At 31.2% G+C, this 17,039-nt stretch overlaps 2 protein-coding genes across 3 annotated transcripts; both read right to left on the minus strand.

The window, feature by feature from the left end:
* Positions 1-3,540: 3,540 nt before the first annotated feature.
* On the minus strand, positions 3,541-8,718 carry LOC8264173 (putative protein FAR1-RELATED SEQUENCE 10). Of its 2 annotated transcripts, none has more exons than XM_002525043.4 (4): positions 8,268-8,718; positions 6,926-8,029; positions 6,393-6,836; positions 3,541-6,301 (listed from the first exon to the last, which is right to left on the minus strand). In XM_002525043.4, exons 2-4 carry the CDS (start codon positions 7,943-7,945, stop codon positions 5,690-5,692), a joined length of 2,076 nt encoding a protein of 691 aa, XP_002525089.3. In that variant the 5' UTR covers positions 7,946-8,029; positions 8,268-8,718; the 3' UTR covers positions 3,541-5,689. The 2 variants fall into 2 exon arrangements, with proteins under 2 accessions (XP_002525089.3, XP_048231566.1); XM_048375609.1 differs by having other exon boundaries at positions 8,144-8,718.
* Positions 8,719-9,012: 294 nt separating this feature from the next.
* LOC8264174 (receptor-like protein kinase HERK 1) lies at positions 9,013-12,766 on the minus strand. Its single transcript, XM_002525044.4, has one exon. It carries the CDS (start codon positions 11,771-11,773, stop codon positions 9,332-9,334), a length of 2,442 nt encoding a protein of 813 aa, XP_002525090.2. The 5' UTR covers positions 11,774-12,766; the 3' UTR covers positions 9,013-9,331.
* Positions 12,767-17,039: the final 4,273 nt, after the last annotated feature.

Raw genomic sequence — 17,039 nt, forward strand, 5'->3', positions numbered from 1 at the left:
ATTTCTCGTAATTCTGGCTTGTCTTCCTATAAAAGACTGTATGGTCGCTCTCCAGATTATTCTTCCCTTCGTGTCTTTGGTTCTACATATTTTGTTATTCTTCCTCATGTTGAACGCAGTAAGTTAACATTTCGATCTACTATATGTGTTTTTCTTGGTTATGGTGCGAGTCAAAAAGGGTATTGTTGTTTTGATCCAATCAGTCATAAGTTATATGTTTCTCTTCATGTTGTTTGTCTTGAACATATTCCTTATTTTGCAATTCCCGACCGTCCTCACAGTATGTCTATGTCTGATCTTATCCACATTGATCATTTTGCTACTGATATTAATGAGCTACCCTCTGTTGGCATTCCTGACACTTTTATTGGCTCTTCCACTATAATCTCTGTCCAATCATCTCTTGAGACTGCGGATACTATCAAACCTTGCTATCTGTACGAAATCATAAGTCCATTAAATAACTTGATTTTGATTATTCTTGTTATTCGAGTTTATTTGTCTCTTTTCTAGCTTCTATTCATCGTCTTTTTGAGCCTTTATCTTTTAAATGAGCAATTCTTGATCCTCTTTAACAGCGTGCTATGGCTGAGGAGCTAACTGCTCTTCATCAAACCCATACTTGGGATTTAGTGTCCATTCCTGCAGGTAAACGTACTATTAGTTCTCGTTGGTTCTATAAGATTAAAATTAAGTCTGATGGATCTATTGAATGATATAAAGCTCGTCTAGTGGCTAAAGGTTATTCTCAGGAATATGGTTTGGATTATGAGGAGACTTTTGCTTCCGTTGCTAAAAATGACTACAGTTCGAACTCTTATTGCTATTGCTTTTGTTCGTCATTGGGATATAACTCAAATGGATATTAAAAATGCTTTTTTGAATGGCGACCTTCACGAAGAAGTTTACATGGTTCCTCCTCCTGGTCTTGATCATCATCCTGTTAAAGTCTGCAAACTTAGGAAGGCTCTTTATGGTCTCAAACAGGCTCCTCGCGCCTGGTTTGAGAAGTTTTCTATTATGATTACTTCACTTGGTTTTCATCTTAGCAACCATGACTCTGCACTGTTTGTCAAATGTACTTCGGTTGGTCGAATTATATGTTGATGATATGATTATTACAGGTGATGATATTATTGGGATTAGTATGTTGAAGTCCGAATTGACTCGTTGTTTTGCTATGAAGGACTTGGGTCCCCTTCATTATTTCTTAGGTATTGAAGTTGCTTCCTCTCCGAAAGGGTATCTTCTTTCTCAATCTAAGTATATTTCTGATATTTTTGAACGTGCTCGTCTTTCTGATAATAAGACTGTTGATACTCCGATTCAGCTCAACGCTTGTTATTCTACTTCTGATGGTTCTCCACTGCCATATCCAAATCTATATCGAACTATTGTTGGAAGTTTGGTTTATATTACTATCACTCATCCTGATATCGCATATGTTGTTCATATAGTCACTCAGTTTGTTACTTCTCCTACTACAGTTCATTGGGCTGCTGTTCTTTGCATTTTGAGATACCTTCGCGGCACTCAGTTTCAAACTCTCTTATTTTCATCTATTTCATCTTTAGAGTTATGTGCTTACTCTGATGCTGATTGGGCCAGTGATCCCACTGACCGCAAATCAACTACTGGATTTTATATTTTTCTAGGTGATTCTCTTATCTTTTGGAAAAGTAAGAAGTAGGATGTCATTTATCGATCCTCAACGGAGGCTGAATATCGCTCTATGGCTTCTACTACTTGTGAAATAGTTTGGTTGCGATGGTTGCTTGCTGACATGGTTGTTTTTCTGCGACAACCGACTCCCTTACATTATGATAATAAGAGTGTTATTCAGATTGCACATATTTCACGAACGGACCAAGCATATTGAAATCAACTGTCATATTATGCGTCATCATCTTCAAAATGACACATTGATATTGCCATTTGTTTCTTCTTCCTTACAGCTTGCAGACTTGTTTACAAAATATTTAACCGCTTCACGTTTTCGCTTTCTGTCTGACAAATTCTCGATGCTTACTGCTATCACATCATGAGTTTAAGGGGGATGTTAAATACTGTAATTCAATGATTATCATAAGGGTAGTATAGTCTTTTTTTTTATCCTTGTGTTGGAGTATATATATCATCTTTTCTTTGTTTTAGGGTTAAGTTCCTTCTCTTTGATAATGTACATTTAAGCCTCTTCAATATCTCCTTTTCAATATTTTCAGATAAAACGAGAATCATTTGCAGGAAAGAGAATATGAGAATTAGTCGTTTATTGGGCGGTGCAGGATCATTGTAATTATTTTAATTACGAATAATAATATAAATAATTATAGATTAAATTTAATTAAATCTTTAATATTTTATAAGTATTTATAGTATTTTAGAAAAGTAATAATAAATTAAGTATTTTTTTGAATATTTATTAATATTTTAAGATTTTATCAATTTTTATTTTAATGTAATTATATAAAAATTATTTTAAAGATATTTATTATTTAATTTTTAGTATTATATAAATTAATATTATAAATATAATTAATATTACTATTTCTTAGGTTTAGAAATTATTATATAATTAGAAGACTAATTTATTAGTTAATAAAAATATTATTTTTTAGAATTAGAATCATTGTCTAATTAGAAAACTAATTTTTTTGTTAATATAATATTAAAAAATAATTAAAATGTTATTTTTAAGAATTATAATCATTGTTTAATTAGGAGTGTAACTTATTAATTAATTTATTTATAGAAAAATGATATAATTATACATAAGCTTGAATGTAAAAAATAATGATAAAAATACACATAAATTTAAATATTATGTATCAAAAATAAATGCAGATATTAAAATAAAGATTTTATGTGTCAAAATATTTATTAGGTTGGATTTTTATTTATTTATTACATCTAATTAGCATATCCAAAATCAAAACAAAAGTCCTTTTTCAATCTAATTAATTGATATACAATATACCATAAATTTAAAAATATAACAAATCATGCACAAAAAAGAATTAGTATATTTCAAAATTGTGAGTATACTATGGCTGAAACATATGTTCAAATGGGTTCTTTCGGTTTTTGGTGAAGAGAGTTCTGATTTTCTTAAATACAAAAGGAAAAGGATTTTGGAAAAATCACGAAAGTTCAGCAAATTCTTAGATTCAACTTGCTTATAGATTGAAATTCAAATCAGTAGAAGATTTGTGCAGATGAAATCAATTCTGGTGACAGTTTTGACTAGTATTTAGGGATTGGAGAGACAAAACTTGGGAGGATTATTCATATTGTTTGTGATGAAAACTAGAGTGCAGAATATGCAGAGGGAGTCTCCTGCAATCTTGGAATATCACTCATCACAAGCAGGAATATAATTTCCACTCAGGTCATGGCACAAATTCTCAACTGCTTGTGATGCAAACTGCTCTGTTTTCATGTGTTTTCCTTTTCCTATTTCTTCATAAATATCTTCTTAAGCTACTACATAAGAAGGAAATATCAGTAGGGGGAAGAAAAATAAATAAGCATGATTCCATATGATGGGAAAAATCACCTGATTACATAAAAGAGTACACGGCTCACAGGAAAGATCAGAAATCACAAGTGGGAAACAAGCAGTGACACAACACAAGCAGTTATGCTAATAAATATGCTCTAAGCATATAGTTTGAACACAAGACAAAATCAAGCTAATCGAACAAACTGGATTCTGAACCGCATATGATATGATTCTAACCTCATTTTACGAATTTCTTTTTATGAATATATTGCTCCAGTATACTTCAATTCCTCTCTTACCATATGTGCAGAAACTTTGCTCATAGAAACACCAGCAAGGTCCCTAATTCTTCACTTTTCTTGTGCATAAGATAAATAGTCTCACTAATGGCATGATTAACATGTGATGAGTGCTAAATCATTATGACTTGATCCCTTTTATTACCTTCAAGTTGAAGGGTGTACTCCGAATTCCGCATAATGTCCGATACTGAAGGTCGAGGAGCACTGGATCCTGCCAAGTATGTCTCAGCTTCTTTATATGATCTTGAATAAGAGCTGTTCAGCTTCCTTCAGTTGTGTTACCTCAAGACCAGCCCATTCAACTACATTCACCTCTTCTCTTGGAAGTACCTAAGAAGTTCAAACAAGATTTTGCCATACATATATCCAATATAAGAACCTCATCCTCTTTATATACTAGCATACAAGTTAAATCACTAATGAAATTTCTCTCTTTTTTTCTATCAGTAGATAGAACAAGTACATTCTCTGAGAAATCCATTTTGTGGAGCTCCGTGGTCTTCATATCTACCAGTTAAGCTTGCAGTACATGTTGTCACTGAACTTTTGAGTTTCGCCAGACTTTGGTAAGAAGCACTTAAGACAATAGGATCTGATCATCTGCATAATGTACAAAACAACAAATATTCCCCCAACAGTTTTGAGTGAGATTAAGCCAGATTACAAGTCAGAAGCACTTGCTGATTTCTTCAGTATTTCCATGCACACCAAATTCTAAATGAAAATTATGATCTGATTCAACATAAACAAATCTATCTAAGAATACAAGAAAAAAAAAAAGAAAAAACCGTCACTGCTCCAGAAAAAGAAGAGAGTTGAAAAACTATGGGTTCAAACCCGTCAAAATTATGCTTGATGCCTGATGCAAAAAAAGCCGCCAATGAGAATACCTATGAAAAAGAAGTGTGGAACTTTATATAAATTAGTTTAGTTGTTACCCTGTCTTATCAATTTACAGTTACAGATCAGATTAATTTCACTTTGGGAATTAAATTGGTAAACTCAGGTCCAGAAACGGAAGTGCCACAAACTGTTAATGTGGAGGAAAGAAAAGCAGGGCCCTAGAAGAAGAGACGGACTATAAATAGATAACATTTCTACAAAATTATCATGCATCAACCTTATTAGCACAGCAATGGTTCAAACATGCTTCCCATCCCTAGCCTTTCATGAGCCATTCCCTTTCTCAATTGGAAAATTCATACAAATTACCTGAGGAAGCTGTCACAAGAAAGTCTTTATACTCTCTAGCTGCCAAGTACAATTTTACACATGCCTGAGAATCTCCAACGATCCTTGGGAGGCACCAAAATCTTTTTCTTGTAACCTTTTTGTTGGAACTTTCAAGATTTATCCTTTCATCAAAAACTATAATTTTTTCTTTCAAGTGGCACCTATATCACTATTGTATAAGTCAAAGACCACAGCTTACACAATTACAAGAACGCAAATGACTAAAGCCAGAGAAAGTACGATACAGGTAGTCTATTTCTTCAGGATAGCCAAAATCAAACACTGAATTTCTGAAAGAATCCTTGATGTTTGGAACAGAGAAAAGAGAAAGGAAAAATTAAGGGAAAGAGCAAAATGCACGTCATAACTGTATTCTTTTTTTTGTTATTTCCACAGGCAAATCAAATCTCTCATGTTTTACTTAGTATAGCACCTTAGGTTAGTGACTTGCTTCAATCCACATTTTGTAGCTTTTAGTAGTTTTTCATGAAAGAAAACCAATGACGAATAATAATGATGTCACCACAAGTGAAAATATTTCTCTTCTACATGAAAGTGAAATAAAAATGCACATGCATTTTGGATTTTCCATCACCTCTGGCATATATTATCCTAAAGGTTTTCACCATAAAAGCTACCACCAGACTTTAAACTAATCGGTTGGTGAAAGTGTCAAATTCATAGCAACTCCATCACTCTCCAGCATTTGTCTAACCTCACCGAGAAGCCTTGTCAATTCTTTTGGAAGTTCTCTATGAACAAAGTCAAAACGCTCCTTTGTGATTGATGACTCTCTGAATAGAGTTTCAGTCAGGGAGTGATATTCTTGAAGCCATACACCATCATTACTTTGGGTGAGTTGCTCATCATAGAATACTAGAGAACAATCCTGTCGCCATCTGCTTAGATAATATTTTTCAGGAAGTTGAAAGTAGTTTTTCTGTATGAATACCCTAAGAGCATGTCTGCACAATATCCCCGAAGATTCAAATTCCTTACAGGAACAGTGGATCTGCTCATCTTCTGGTATCCATATGACAAAATGCTCACCATCCATCTTCTTGAAGTGATTTACAAGATATGATCCATCAGCCATTTCAGATAGAGCATACTGCATAGCTAAGACCAATTCATGTTGTAAAGCACTGAAGGCAAAAGGGGTGAGAATACCGTGAGCATGACCTTCAACAGGTATGCAAGTCTTCATGAGCATATATTGCATCTCTCGATGTGTCTGGTTCAGAAAATTGGCAGAGATGCCAATCTGCAAGAAAACCAAAGAAAAGAAACACAATTAAGAAAAGTATTTTCATTGAAGAGCTGCTATAAAATCTCTGCAAGACACCTACAGATACCTGCTCAAAGAAGCTTCGCAAACATGTCTGTGCACTGCAGACTCCTTTCAAAAATGCATCCACAGACTTTGAATATGTTGATGTTGCCATTCGAGCAAGAAAATAGCCTCTCACATAGGATAGAGCCCAGGATGCCCGCAGAGAATTGAGCAAAGCAATGTGCTTATCTGAACCAAGGCCAAACATGGAAACCATTTGACTCCATCGAAGTTCAAATTCTTCTGTTCTCTCAATTTGATATAACTCATCAAACTTGGATTTAAATTCTCCATATTGAGTGCCAAGAGGAAGAGAAAACCAACTATATACCTTGGGTAGAATATTCCACATAGAAATAACGTGCTTAGTGCTGGGTAATTCACTACTTATGGCATCCTTAAGTCCCATATCAAGGTCAGATAGGATTGTCTCTGGACATTTTCCTTTCATAAAACGGATGAAAGCCTGTATCAAATTCCAGAAATATGATAATCAGAAGAAATATGTCAAGATGAAGATGTCCAAAATCAACACACAGGATTCATGTGCCCAACCTGCAAAGCCCATACAAAAGAATGGGGTGTTTCATCCTGCAACAGAACACAACCGAAAAATACAATCTTCCCATTATTTTCAATTCCAAGCCATGCTCCAAAAAGCATACCATATGTGATCGAGCGATAACTAGTGTCAAAATAAACCACATCACCAAATAATGCATATGCACGTACACTGTCTCCATATGACCATGCAACATTCTCAACCTTATCATGCTCATCAACTGTATATTCATAAACAAATTCTTCATCCACCTCTTTTGCAGCCTTGCATGCCTCAAGAAGTTCCATGGCATCATTTTCTCTTTTTTCTGTAAGTAAAGCATCAGTCTCTTGAACAATTTTCTTGCGGTTTTGAACAAAATTCCTAACATCCCTCTCCAGAAAAGGCAATTGTCCACCTTGAATACCCTTCTCCAACTCCAACACCTTCACAATACGATGTATTGGAAACCCAGCTTTTGAAAGCAATAGAATCCTCTCCTGATCAGCCTCTTGAATTTTCCGGTATGCTGGAAGAAGCCGCACTTGATCATCTTCCAAAAGTTCATGATTATGTACATTACTGAATTGCACGACAAACCATTGAGATACCCCATCAACAACTTCCTTCGACAAATACATTTTTGCATCACATCCGCACCGCACTGATTTCCTATCTCTATGGTGCTCCCCACTAGGCTTTTTCCTAGCTGGCGCAAATCCAGAACGATAACAAACAAAATCACGCTTATATATACCCAACTGAGGGCTCAATCTAGACCTTTCTTTCCTAATGGAAAAACCATTTCTCCTAGCGAAATTTCCATAATACTCAAAGGCATCATCATCACTCTTAAATACCATTCCTACATATGGTGCAACCATAGCCTCAGATTGAAAAGTGTTATTCTTTACCAACTGGGATGCCATTTCTGTTTCTTCCGAATCCCCTTCATGAGTTATGTAACATTTCCAATCCCCACAAGGGCATTGCTGCCTCCTCACCCATATGCTCTTTGATTGTATTGAAGTCATTAATTACACTTAAGTAAAATCTAGATGCACTCTCAACTACTGTAACTCAAATCTCTAAGTTATTCAAGAACTGGTAGTGTAAACCTACAATGTACAACAAAAATAAGAAGGAAAAAGAAAAAGGAAATCAAGAACTAGCATAAAAGATATTAATAAAAGAAAGTACAAAGGAAGCTTATTCAGAGCACGAATATTTACCAAAATCATGGTATGGCTTCTTGCCAATCTTGATTGCTTGATATCATGGCTATAAAGAAAATGATACTGAACAAAGAACAGAAAAAAGAAGAGAACTAAAAAGAAGAGAAAATGAATTGTTTACCTTCAAAAAGGGAACGCTGTAAGTAGAGAAAAATCACGGAAATTGAAAGTGATGACCACTTCACTTGACATCAGCAGACGGGGTTTTAGGGTTTTAGGAAAGTTCCAAGAAAAGAACGCAGAAAACTGAAGTGGATAAAGAACCGAGAAAGATATAGCATCAAGAAATGCAATTATTGCTCCTCAACAATCAGATGTAAGACAAGTTGACGCATACCTAGACAGAGATAGAGATAGAGACAGAGACAGAGACAGTGACAGCGACAGAGTACACTGATTAGTGTATTGAACATAATGGACTTGTTTTTTGGTGACATAAGACCAGAGGGAATCTCTATTGTTGAGCTAACATAATATGTTCAGTCTTATCAGTTTCTCGGAAATGAATTCTTGACAGGCCTCTTGGGCTTGGACTTATGCTGAGGTGCTTTATTTATCTTGAGTTTCTTTTTCTGAGATGGTGGGTGATGATTGAACTCTTGCGTCTACTTTGATTTTACATTATCATTCAGAGATAGAGTGACTTTTGGAAAATGCACTCGAGTAATAATATCAGATGATTGCATAAAAGAAAAAAAATAAATTAAATTTTTAGCCGAGACTTTTTGGTACTACAGAGAGTGAATTTGTTTTGCTATTGCTGCAAACAGTCTATACTGCAATTCATTGTTCATTTACCCTGTCTTTGGGTAGAATGATAATAATGTTACAGTTGGAAAAGAATGATACTAATGCTGCATATGATATAAAGAAAACAAAAGAAAAGGGATCAAATTTATGTAGGAAGCATAATTATACATAAAGGGAGAAAGTCCCTGATTCAATGAACAATGGACCATAGAAATAGCACAAAATCTGAAATGAGAACGACAAAAATACAAGTACGATGATCCTTGCATTTTCTTTTGACAAGATTCAATGGAAGCTAGCTAATTCTGGGGAAAAAAAATAGCAGGCACACCGGCAAAAAATTTGAATCCAACCCTTCTGTACAGTATATATACTCATCTAACATCAATTTTTCCTTGAGTTTTGTATTTGAATGTATGACCTTACTGCAGTCTTCTACCTCATTTCTTCTCTCACCATTTGAGCAAAAACTTTGCTCATTGAAACACCTGAAAGATCTCCCATGCTGACTTGTGCAGCCGAAACACTGGCCTCGAAGCTATTGACACGGTTAATTTCAGCAGTTTGCCTCCGGATATGACTAGATCTTTCTTCTTGTCCTTGAAGTTGAAGTGCATACTCCAAATTCCACAAGACATCTCCCATTGAAGGTCTATAAATGCCACATTCTGCCAAGCATTTCTCAGCTATCTCTCCAAACTTCTTCAAAGAATCTGGCTTTATTTGACCTTCCAAAAGAGGATCTACAATTTCCTCCAATTGCCCTCTCCTGTGACACTTCAGTGCCCATTCAACTAGATTCACCTTTTCCCTTGATAGTGATGGATCGATAACGGGTCTCCCACAAAGAACTTCAAACATGACCACTCCAAAGGAGTAGACATCAGATTTCTCCGTCAATTGTTGTCTGATCAAGTACTCTGGATCGAGATATCCAAAGCTTCCTTTTACTGCTGTGCTAACATGTGACTGATCAATCTCAGGACCAGTCTTTGAAAGGCCGAAATCAGCAACCTTGGCCATGAAATTCTCATCTAATAGTATGTTTGCAGACTTGACATCCCGGTGAATTATTGCCTTTGCAGAGCCAGTATGGAGGTAGTGAAGTCCTTTAGCTGCTCCAATGCATATTTCAAGCCGTTGTCTCCAGCTTAAGCTGGGTTGATTTGATCCATACAAATGGTCTTTGAGGGTACCATTCTCCATATACTCATATATTATAATCATCTCATTTCTTTCGTCGCAATATCCAATCAAAGAAACCAAATGTCTGTGTCTGAATTGAGATAACATTTCAATCTCAGTCTGGAACTCTGCAATTCCTTGTGATTGAGAAGTCCCCCTTTTCACTGCCACCCTCGTCTCATCTCTCAAAAGTCCCTTGTAAACCTTTCCAAAACCACCAACACCAAGCACCAAACTTTCACTGAAGTTATCAGTAGCCTCTTGAATTGCCCCAAAAGGGAAGCGATACCCAAATTTTGAAGTTGAAAATATGGTAGCCCCATTGGAGAACTTACTTTCTGTATCACCGCCGTTCATAGCAAAGTGATTTTCTGCCTTCAGATGTGCTAGTCTCTTTCTTCTACATAGCAGAAAGAGAATCAAAGTAAAAACAATAAGGATAAATAATCCAACAGCCAACCCAACTATTAGAATGACCCTCGACTTGGAATTTTCCACAGAAACGGAGTCCAAGATATCAAGACTGTCCTTAGAGTTGCTTATTTTCATTATCTCCAGTCCATTAAGAATGGCCATTGGGTAAGAGTTGCTACTAGAAGGACCAACGCTAATATTTAGCATACGGCTATGACTTACCCTTGTGATCACATCCAGAAAATATGGAGCACCCACATGTGATGTTTCTTTAAGAAGATCAAGATATTGAACAACTAAAAAGGAACCAATATAAACATTGAAGTAGAACCTTTCATGATTTCCACTCAATATATCACAAAAATGGAAACGAACCAGATACTCAAAGCCAGGATCAACATTAAACAACCATGTCACATTGGCATTGGTGTTAGGATCACCAGCTGAATTTAAAATAGTAGCAGTTCCATAAACAGAAGATGGAGCAATATTCTCTGTTGGCCCTCCTGTTGTAAAATTGACAGCTTTGACATTTGACTCAAACTTTCCTATGTTTCCATGTGTAAGATACTGACCATCATAATTCCAGAGTCTCCACAAAGTATCATTTTGAGGAGAAACAGTTTCATTCCCCATATTAACCCTTTCAACTGTTTCTAATGCCCGGTTCTGTAGACTATAGTTGTCGTGGTTACCAACTATGGTGGCACCAGGAGGAATGAGTTCATCAGGAAGTGAAAAAACTTCCAAGGCATTAACAAAAGCAAATGACTTGGCAAAAGGAGTAAAGGTGAGGACTAGCGTACTAGAAGTTACATTGAGAGAGTACTCCGTGACCTCAGGACCAATCTTTGATTTATACTCCTTGATAAGGGTGAAATTTTGAGCAGAAACTGAGAAGTTTGCTGTGCTGAGATTAAGATTTCTAGAGACAAAAGGGTAGAAATAAAGGCGAATCCAATGCCTTCCTGATTTATTAATGGTAAAGGTGTATTGGGAGGTTTCGGTGAATATTATTGCAGTTTGGAAAAGAGAAGGGTCATATGATGAAGATGGAATAGGACTAGAACTAGCATTGGCTGTAGAAATGTTTGGGGTTGAAAGAAGATTGGAGTAGAATTGATCAGACACAAATACACGATTTCCTACCGATTGATTACTAGAAGATCCACAATCTATCAAATACTTATCTTTAGGATCATATCCTGATGAAATGCAAATCAAACATAATATTGAAGCAACCCAGAAGAAAAAACCAGAACCCCCACTATTCACCATGACCAGAGAGCTTGAAGCAGAACCCAGAGTACAGAATCAGATTAAAACTGAAAAGACTTCAAAAAGGAGAGAACAAGGAGTAGTTCAAAACTGAAATAACAGAAATGACAAAACTGAGATTTTTATGTGAAATAGAAACACAAATGGCAGAGAGAACTAGTGTCTTTTAATAATCAAAACTAGTTAAGAATACAATGCCAAATTGCAAAAGCACCAAGAAGCAAGAGTATAACACTAGAATAAAAAAGAACAGACAAACCTGGAAAGGATTTTTATAAGGACAAAACCACTGCCATCCACTTATAAAATATCAAGAAAAGAAAAGGGTAACCTCAAAATCTCTTGAAATATCAATGTACAATAAGAAGAACACAGAAAATAATAAAGATTTAGCAGAAGAACACACAAAGTCATATCATGACCTCCTCAAACTCAGTCATAACAAATATGCAGCAGCACGTTGCTATAAGACTAGCATTTAATTAACTAATTGGAAAGCAACCCAAAAGAAAAAAAACTAATAAAGAAATAAACTTTGCTTTCAAATAAATGTATTGTTTTGACAAGTTCATAGAATTAAATGGAAAAAGAGAAAAAGAAAACTCAAAAGAGAGAATAAGAGAATGGAGAGTCAATTAGTGGGGTTGAACAGACAGCAAAAGAAAAATAATAATAATAATAATAATAATTAGGTGTAATAATTAGAGAAAGAGGAAGACAGCTATATATGTACTACTAATTTGTACCAGTTAGATGGATTTGTTCACCTTCTGCGTGTGAATGGATAAATGGTTCGTTGGTTTTGTTTTGTTCCTTTGTTTCTTTTTCAGGATGGCATGTACTTTCTTGTGTTTTGCAACTTGCAAGATTAGGTTATGTTTCTTCTTTTATTTTTATTTTTAAATAAAGATATATCTATATAGATATAAATTTTTGAGATTTAAGTTTTTTTTTAATATTTATACTTGAATTTTAACACATATAATTGTTATTTTGATATGTGTATTTACTTTTAACACATAAAATTTAAATTTATATGTAATTGTATAATTTTTCTATTAATTTATTTATTAATAAATTACACTTCTATTAAACACTCATTTTAATCTTAAGAAATAATATATCAACGATAAATTAGTTTCTTAATTAAATAATGATTAGTTTTCTAATTAGATAATAATTATTCTAAAAAATATATTAATTATTTTAATATTATATTAACTAATAGATTAATTTTTTAACTAAATAATAACTCTAATCGTGGAGCATTATATTTTTAAATATTATATTCATTAATAAATTAATTTTAGTTATATAATAATTTCTAATTCTAGAAAATAGTAATATCAATTATATTGATAGTATTAATTTATATAATATTAAGATTAGTAAATAAATTTTTTAAAAATAAATTTTTTTATTATTGTACCGATAAAAATTTAAAAAATTAAGAACATGTAAAAATAATTAGTTTGCTATTATCTTTTGAAATATTATAAATTAATATTAAATATTAAAAAATTATTAAATTGTATTTATAAATTTAATTTTATAATCAAAATAATTATAACAACCATGCATCAGACGGTAAACGACTAGTATAGATAAATTTTAAACCATAAGAATTAATATGTATAGATATTTTAGTATATAAAATTTTATTTAATATATATAATAATTTTTACACATAAAATTTTAAAATTATATTTTAATATTATATTAACTAGTAAATGAGTTTCTAATTATACAATAATTTCTAATTATAAAATTAGTATATTATTGTTTTACATAATTAATATATTAAGATATAAATATTTTGATTTGTATATTTATTTTAATATATAAATATTTTTTATTATATGTATTTATTTTTAATATATAAATATTATGTTGATCTATGTTTCTTATATTTTTTATGTAATTAATAAATTAACTAAGGAGTTGTTCTTATAAATAGATAATTATAATTTTAAAAATAAATATTTTAATTACGTTTTATATTAGTTTTCCAATTGTATGACAATTTTTTATTTTAAAGATATCATATCAATAGTGTACATAGTATTAATTTTATATGTAATTAATAAATAATTTTTATTTATTGCATTAGTAGAATTCTAGATTATTAAGGATTTTATTAAAATAGATATCTACAAATATTTTAAGTTATTATTATTTTTTGAAAGGTGACAAATAATTATAAAATATTAATAATTGCATTAATAGAATTCTAGATTAATAAGGATTTATTAAAAAATATTACTACAAATATTTTAAGTTATTATTATTTTTTGAAAGGTGACAAATAATTACAAAATACTAATAGTCTTATTAAATATCTTTATATACTTAATTATAATTAAGACTATAATTACGGTTGTGTAATATACAAATAAACTAGTTCTTAATAATTTTTTTAATTTATTAAAATTGGAATAAAATTTAGAAAATAGTTATTCTTTTACCCTTGAATGAAAGTATAAAATTATATAATTTATTAATGTAATTTATATTTAATGTAATAGTAGTATAAATTAATTTTGCTCTTCTTGTTGCTGTGTTGAACTGAAATAATTAATTTTGCTCGACTTGTGTCATTTTTATTCGTGTATTCTGTTATACTATTACCACAAAAGTAATTAAAAGTTGTTACTAAATTAAAATTTCATTAACAAGTAATCGGTCACTCCATTTGTAAAAGCAACATTTTTCTTTCTTATTATTGGGTAAAAGAATTATTTGACGAGACATGGCGAAGGCCTCAACCACCGTTTTAAATTTGATTCGCATAAAAGGTTTGAAAAATTACACCAAATAGTGTCTATAGTTTTCAATTTTAGTTATTTTAGTGGTTCAATATTTTTTATTTAAAATAATAATTAAATCTAAAAAAATATTTAAATCAGTTCTTATATTCGATTTGTCTTTATCAGACTCCTAAGTTGGCTTGAGTGAATCTACTTTTATATATATGTCTCATCATGTTAACTTTTTATGTGTTCTAATAAATAAAATTGATAAAATTAACTTTTGGCTTTTTATTTAATAATTGGGTGTTTAAAAATTTAGAAATTTTTAAAAAGCAAACTAACTAAAAAAAAGAAAGAAAAAAAAAGAAATTTAATCTAGAAAATGGAGAAAAATAAAATAAAAATTCTAAACATCCAATTGTTAAGTAAGAAAGCGAAAGGATAATTTTGTCGATCTCATTTATTGGAACATATAGGAAGTTAACGTGGCGAGACATATAGGTGAAAAATAGAGCCAACTCAAATTGGACAGAAGAATTGATTCAGCTACTTTTTGAAAGTCTAGTAACTGTTTTGAACAAAAAAATATGCACCTACCAAAATGACTAAAATTGAAAAGTATATACACCATTAATGTAATTTTTCTTAAAAGGTTTACTATGATTTGGAATTCGGTTTCAATTTAATCAAAGTTCAAATAGTGAAAAGATTTAAAATTTAAAATTATTAAAGATATAATTTTTTAAATTATCACACCTTTCTTTTATCTTCTTTATATTTTTCATAACATTTATTATAATAATTATATTTTCCATGAGACTTAAAAATCATGACTTAGTTTAGTTATTTTTTAAATATTAACAAAATTTGAATTTAACTAAATATTTAAATAATATCTTTATATACATTTAATATTTTTATAAAAGTGATAAGTATTCAAAATAAATCTAAAAATAATTTTTTAAAATTAATATTTTTATTTAATTTATTAAAGAGTTGAACTAGTATGACTAAACGATTCCGATTTAGAATTAATTTAAGATTTAATATAATATTAAATTTTAGCCGGTTTTTATCCATGAAGAGTTGAGATAAATTTATCGTGGATTATATATTGAATTCAAAATGAAAAAATAACTATTATAAGATGAGGTTCACATGTTTAAAGTCAATCGAGACCATGATATATAACTGCCCAAGCTCAACTACCAAATAAATTACATTTTTCATCTTTACCTAAAATTAATTGTGAAATAAAATTACTTTATGAGTGGATACTGAAAATTGAATTTAAATCTTATTGGATTAAAAAATAATAAAAGATTATATCTTTAATATAGATAGCTTGATTTGTTTATATTATAATAATAATATGGAAGGACAAAAGATTAAACTATAACATCTTCATTCCTTTTACTGCGCAATGTTTCTTCATTATTGTTCAAAAAGAATTTTCATTTCCCTTTATGTTATCGCAGCTATGGTAAATAACAGCAACTGTTGGCTCACTTTTACCCAAAAAACTCAGAAACCCAGCAAAAGAAAACCTCTCCTCCTCTAGCCTCTAAGCAAGAGGGTCATTCATAATGAGTGTAAAGAGGTCAAAAAAATATATATAAAAAAAAAAAAAAAAACAACAACAGCTATGCCAGAAGCAAAACATCTTTATTTATACATTATATGTAAGATATTAATAAAAACAAAGCTTATCTAATTATTTTAAAAAAAATATTAAAATAGATATATATACTTTTATTTATTCCTAAAAATACTTTCCGACGATAATTTTTAGAATTTTATAATAAGTGAGATGACGTGACTTTGCTTATTAAAAAGTATAATAATTGTGAATCAACAAAAAAATTTGTTTTATACTTAACCATATGGTCTTTAAAGGTATCACATATATGCATCTTTTCATATACCTTACATCTAAACATAGTAAATTTTTTATTGACTCTTGTCATATTATTTTTTTCATTTTTAAGATTTTAAAAGTCATTGTCGAAAAATATTTTTGAAATAAATTAAAAATACGGGTATTTTTTTTAATTTTTTTAGACAATTGTATAAAATTATTAAAAAGTGTAAAGTTCAGAATTTAATTAGTAATCATGACTAAATATAAAATTGTAACTCTCTTAATTTCTAAAAACATAAAACTATGCGGATATCAAAAAGACTTAAATTATTAGCTAGCCTGATACAGTATTGCCAAATACTGAAAATATACCAACTCCTGTACTAAAAGGCATAGATTAAGAATTGTTTTTAAATATTAAAGACACTGTAACAAATGAGTTAAGGAATTTATTTAATGAAAATAAAATTAATGAGCTTGTGAAAATTGAGCTGACATACTAGAATTAGCTTTGGTTAGCAATAGTTAATAAAAAAACAAAATACTTATGATTGAGAAGATTAATTGATCGAGTTAAAAGTAATTGAAAACAAGTTAAATAATTACATTGAGCTATGAACAATAAGGTGAAAGGCATGTTGCTGGAAGTAGAAAA

The sequence above is a fragment of the Ricinus communis genome, chromosome 6 (genome assembly GCF_019578655.1).
Source record: "Ricinus communis isolate WT05 ecotype wild-type chromosome 6, ASM1957865v1, whole genome shotgun sequence".
Lineage (NCBI taxonomy): Eukaryota > Viridiplantae > Streptophyta > Magnoliopsida > Malpighiales > Euphorbiaceae > Ricinus > Ricinus communis.

Excerpts from the sequence above, each read along its gene's own strand:
- LOC8264174 (XM_002525044.4), bottom strand. The coding sequence starts at position 11,773 with ATGGTGAATAGTGGGGGTTCTGGTTTTTTCTTCTGGGTTGCTTCAATA.
- LOC8264173 (XM_002525043.4), bottom strand. The coding sequence starts at position 7,945 with ATGACTTCAATACAATCAAAGAGCATATGGGTGAGGAGGCAGCAATGC. Across the intron at positions 6,837-6,925 it reads CTTTTGTATGGGCTTTGCAG|GCTTTCATCCGTTTTATGAA; the intron begins GTTGGGCACATG and ends AATTTGATACAG. Across the intron at positions 6,302-6,392 it reads TGCGAAGCTTCTTTGAGCAG|ATTGGCATCTCTGCCAATTT; the intron begins GTATCTGTAGGT and ends GTTTTCTTGCAG.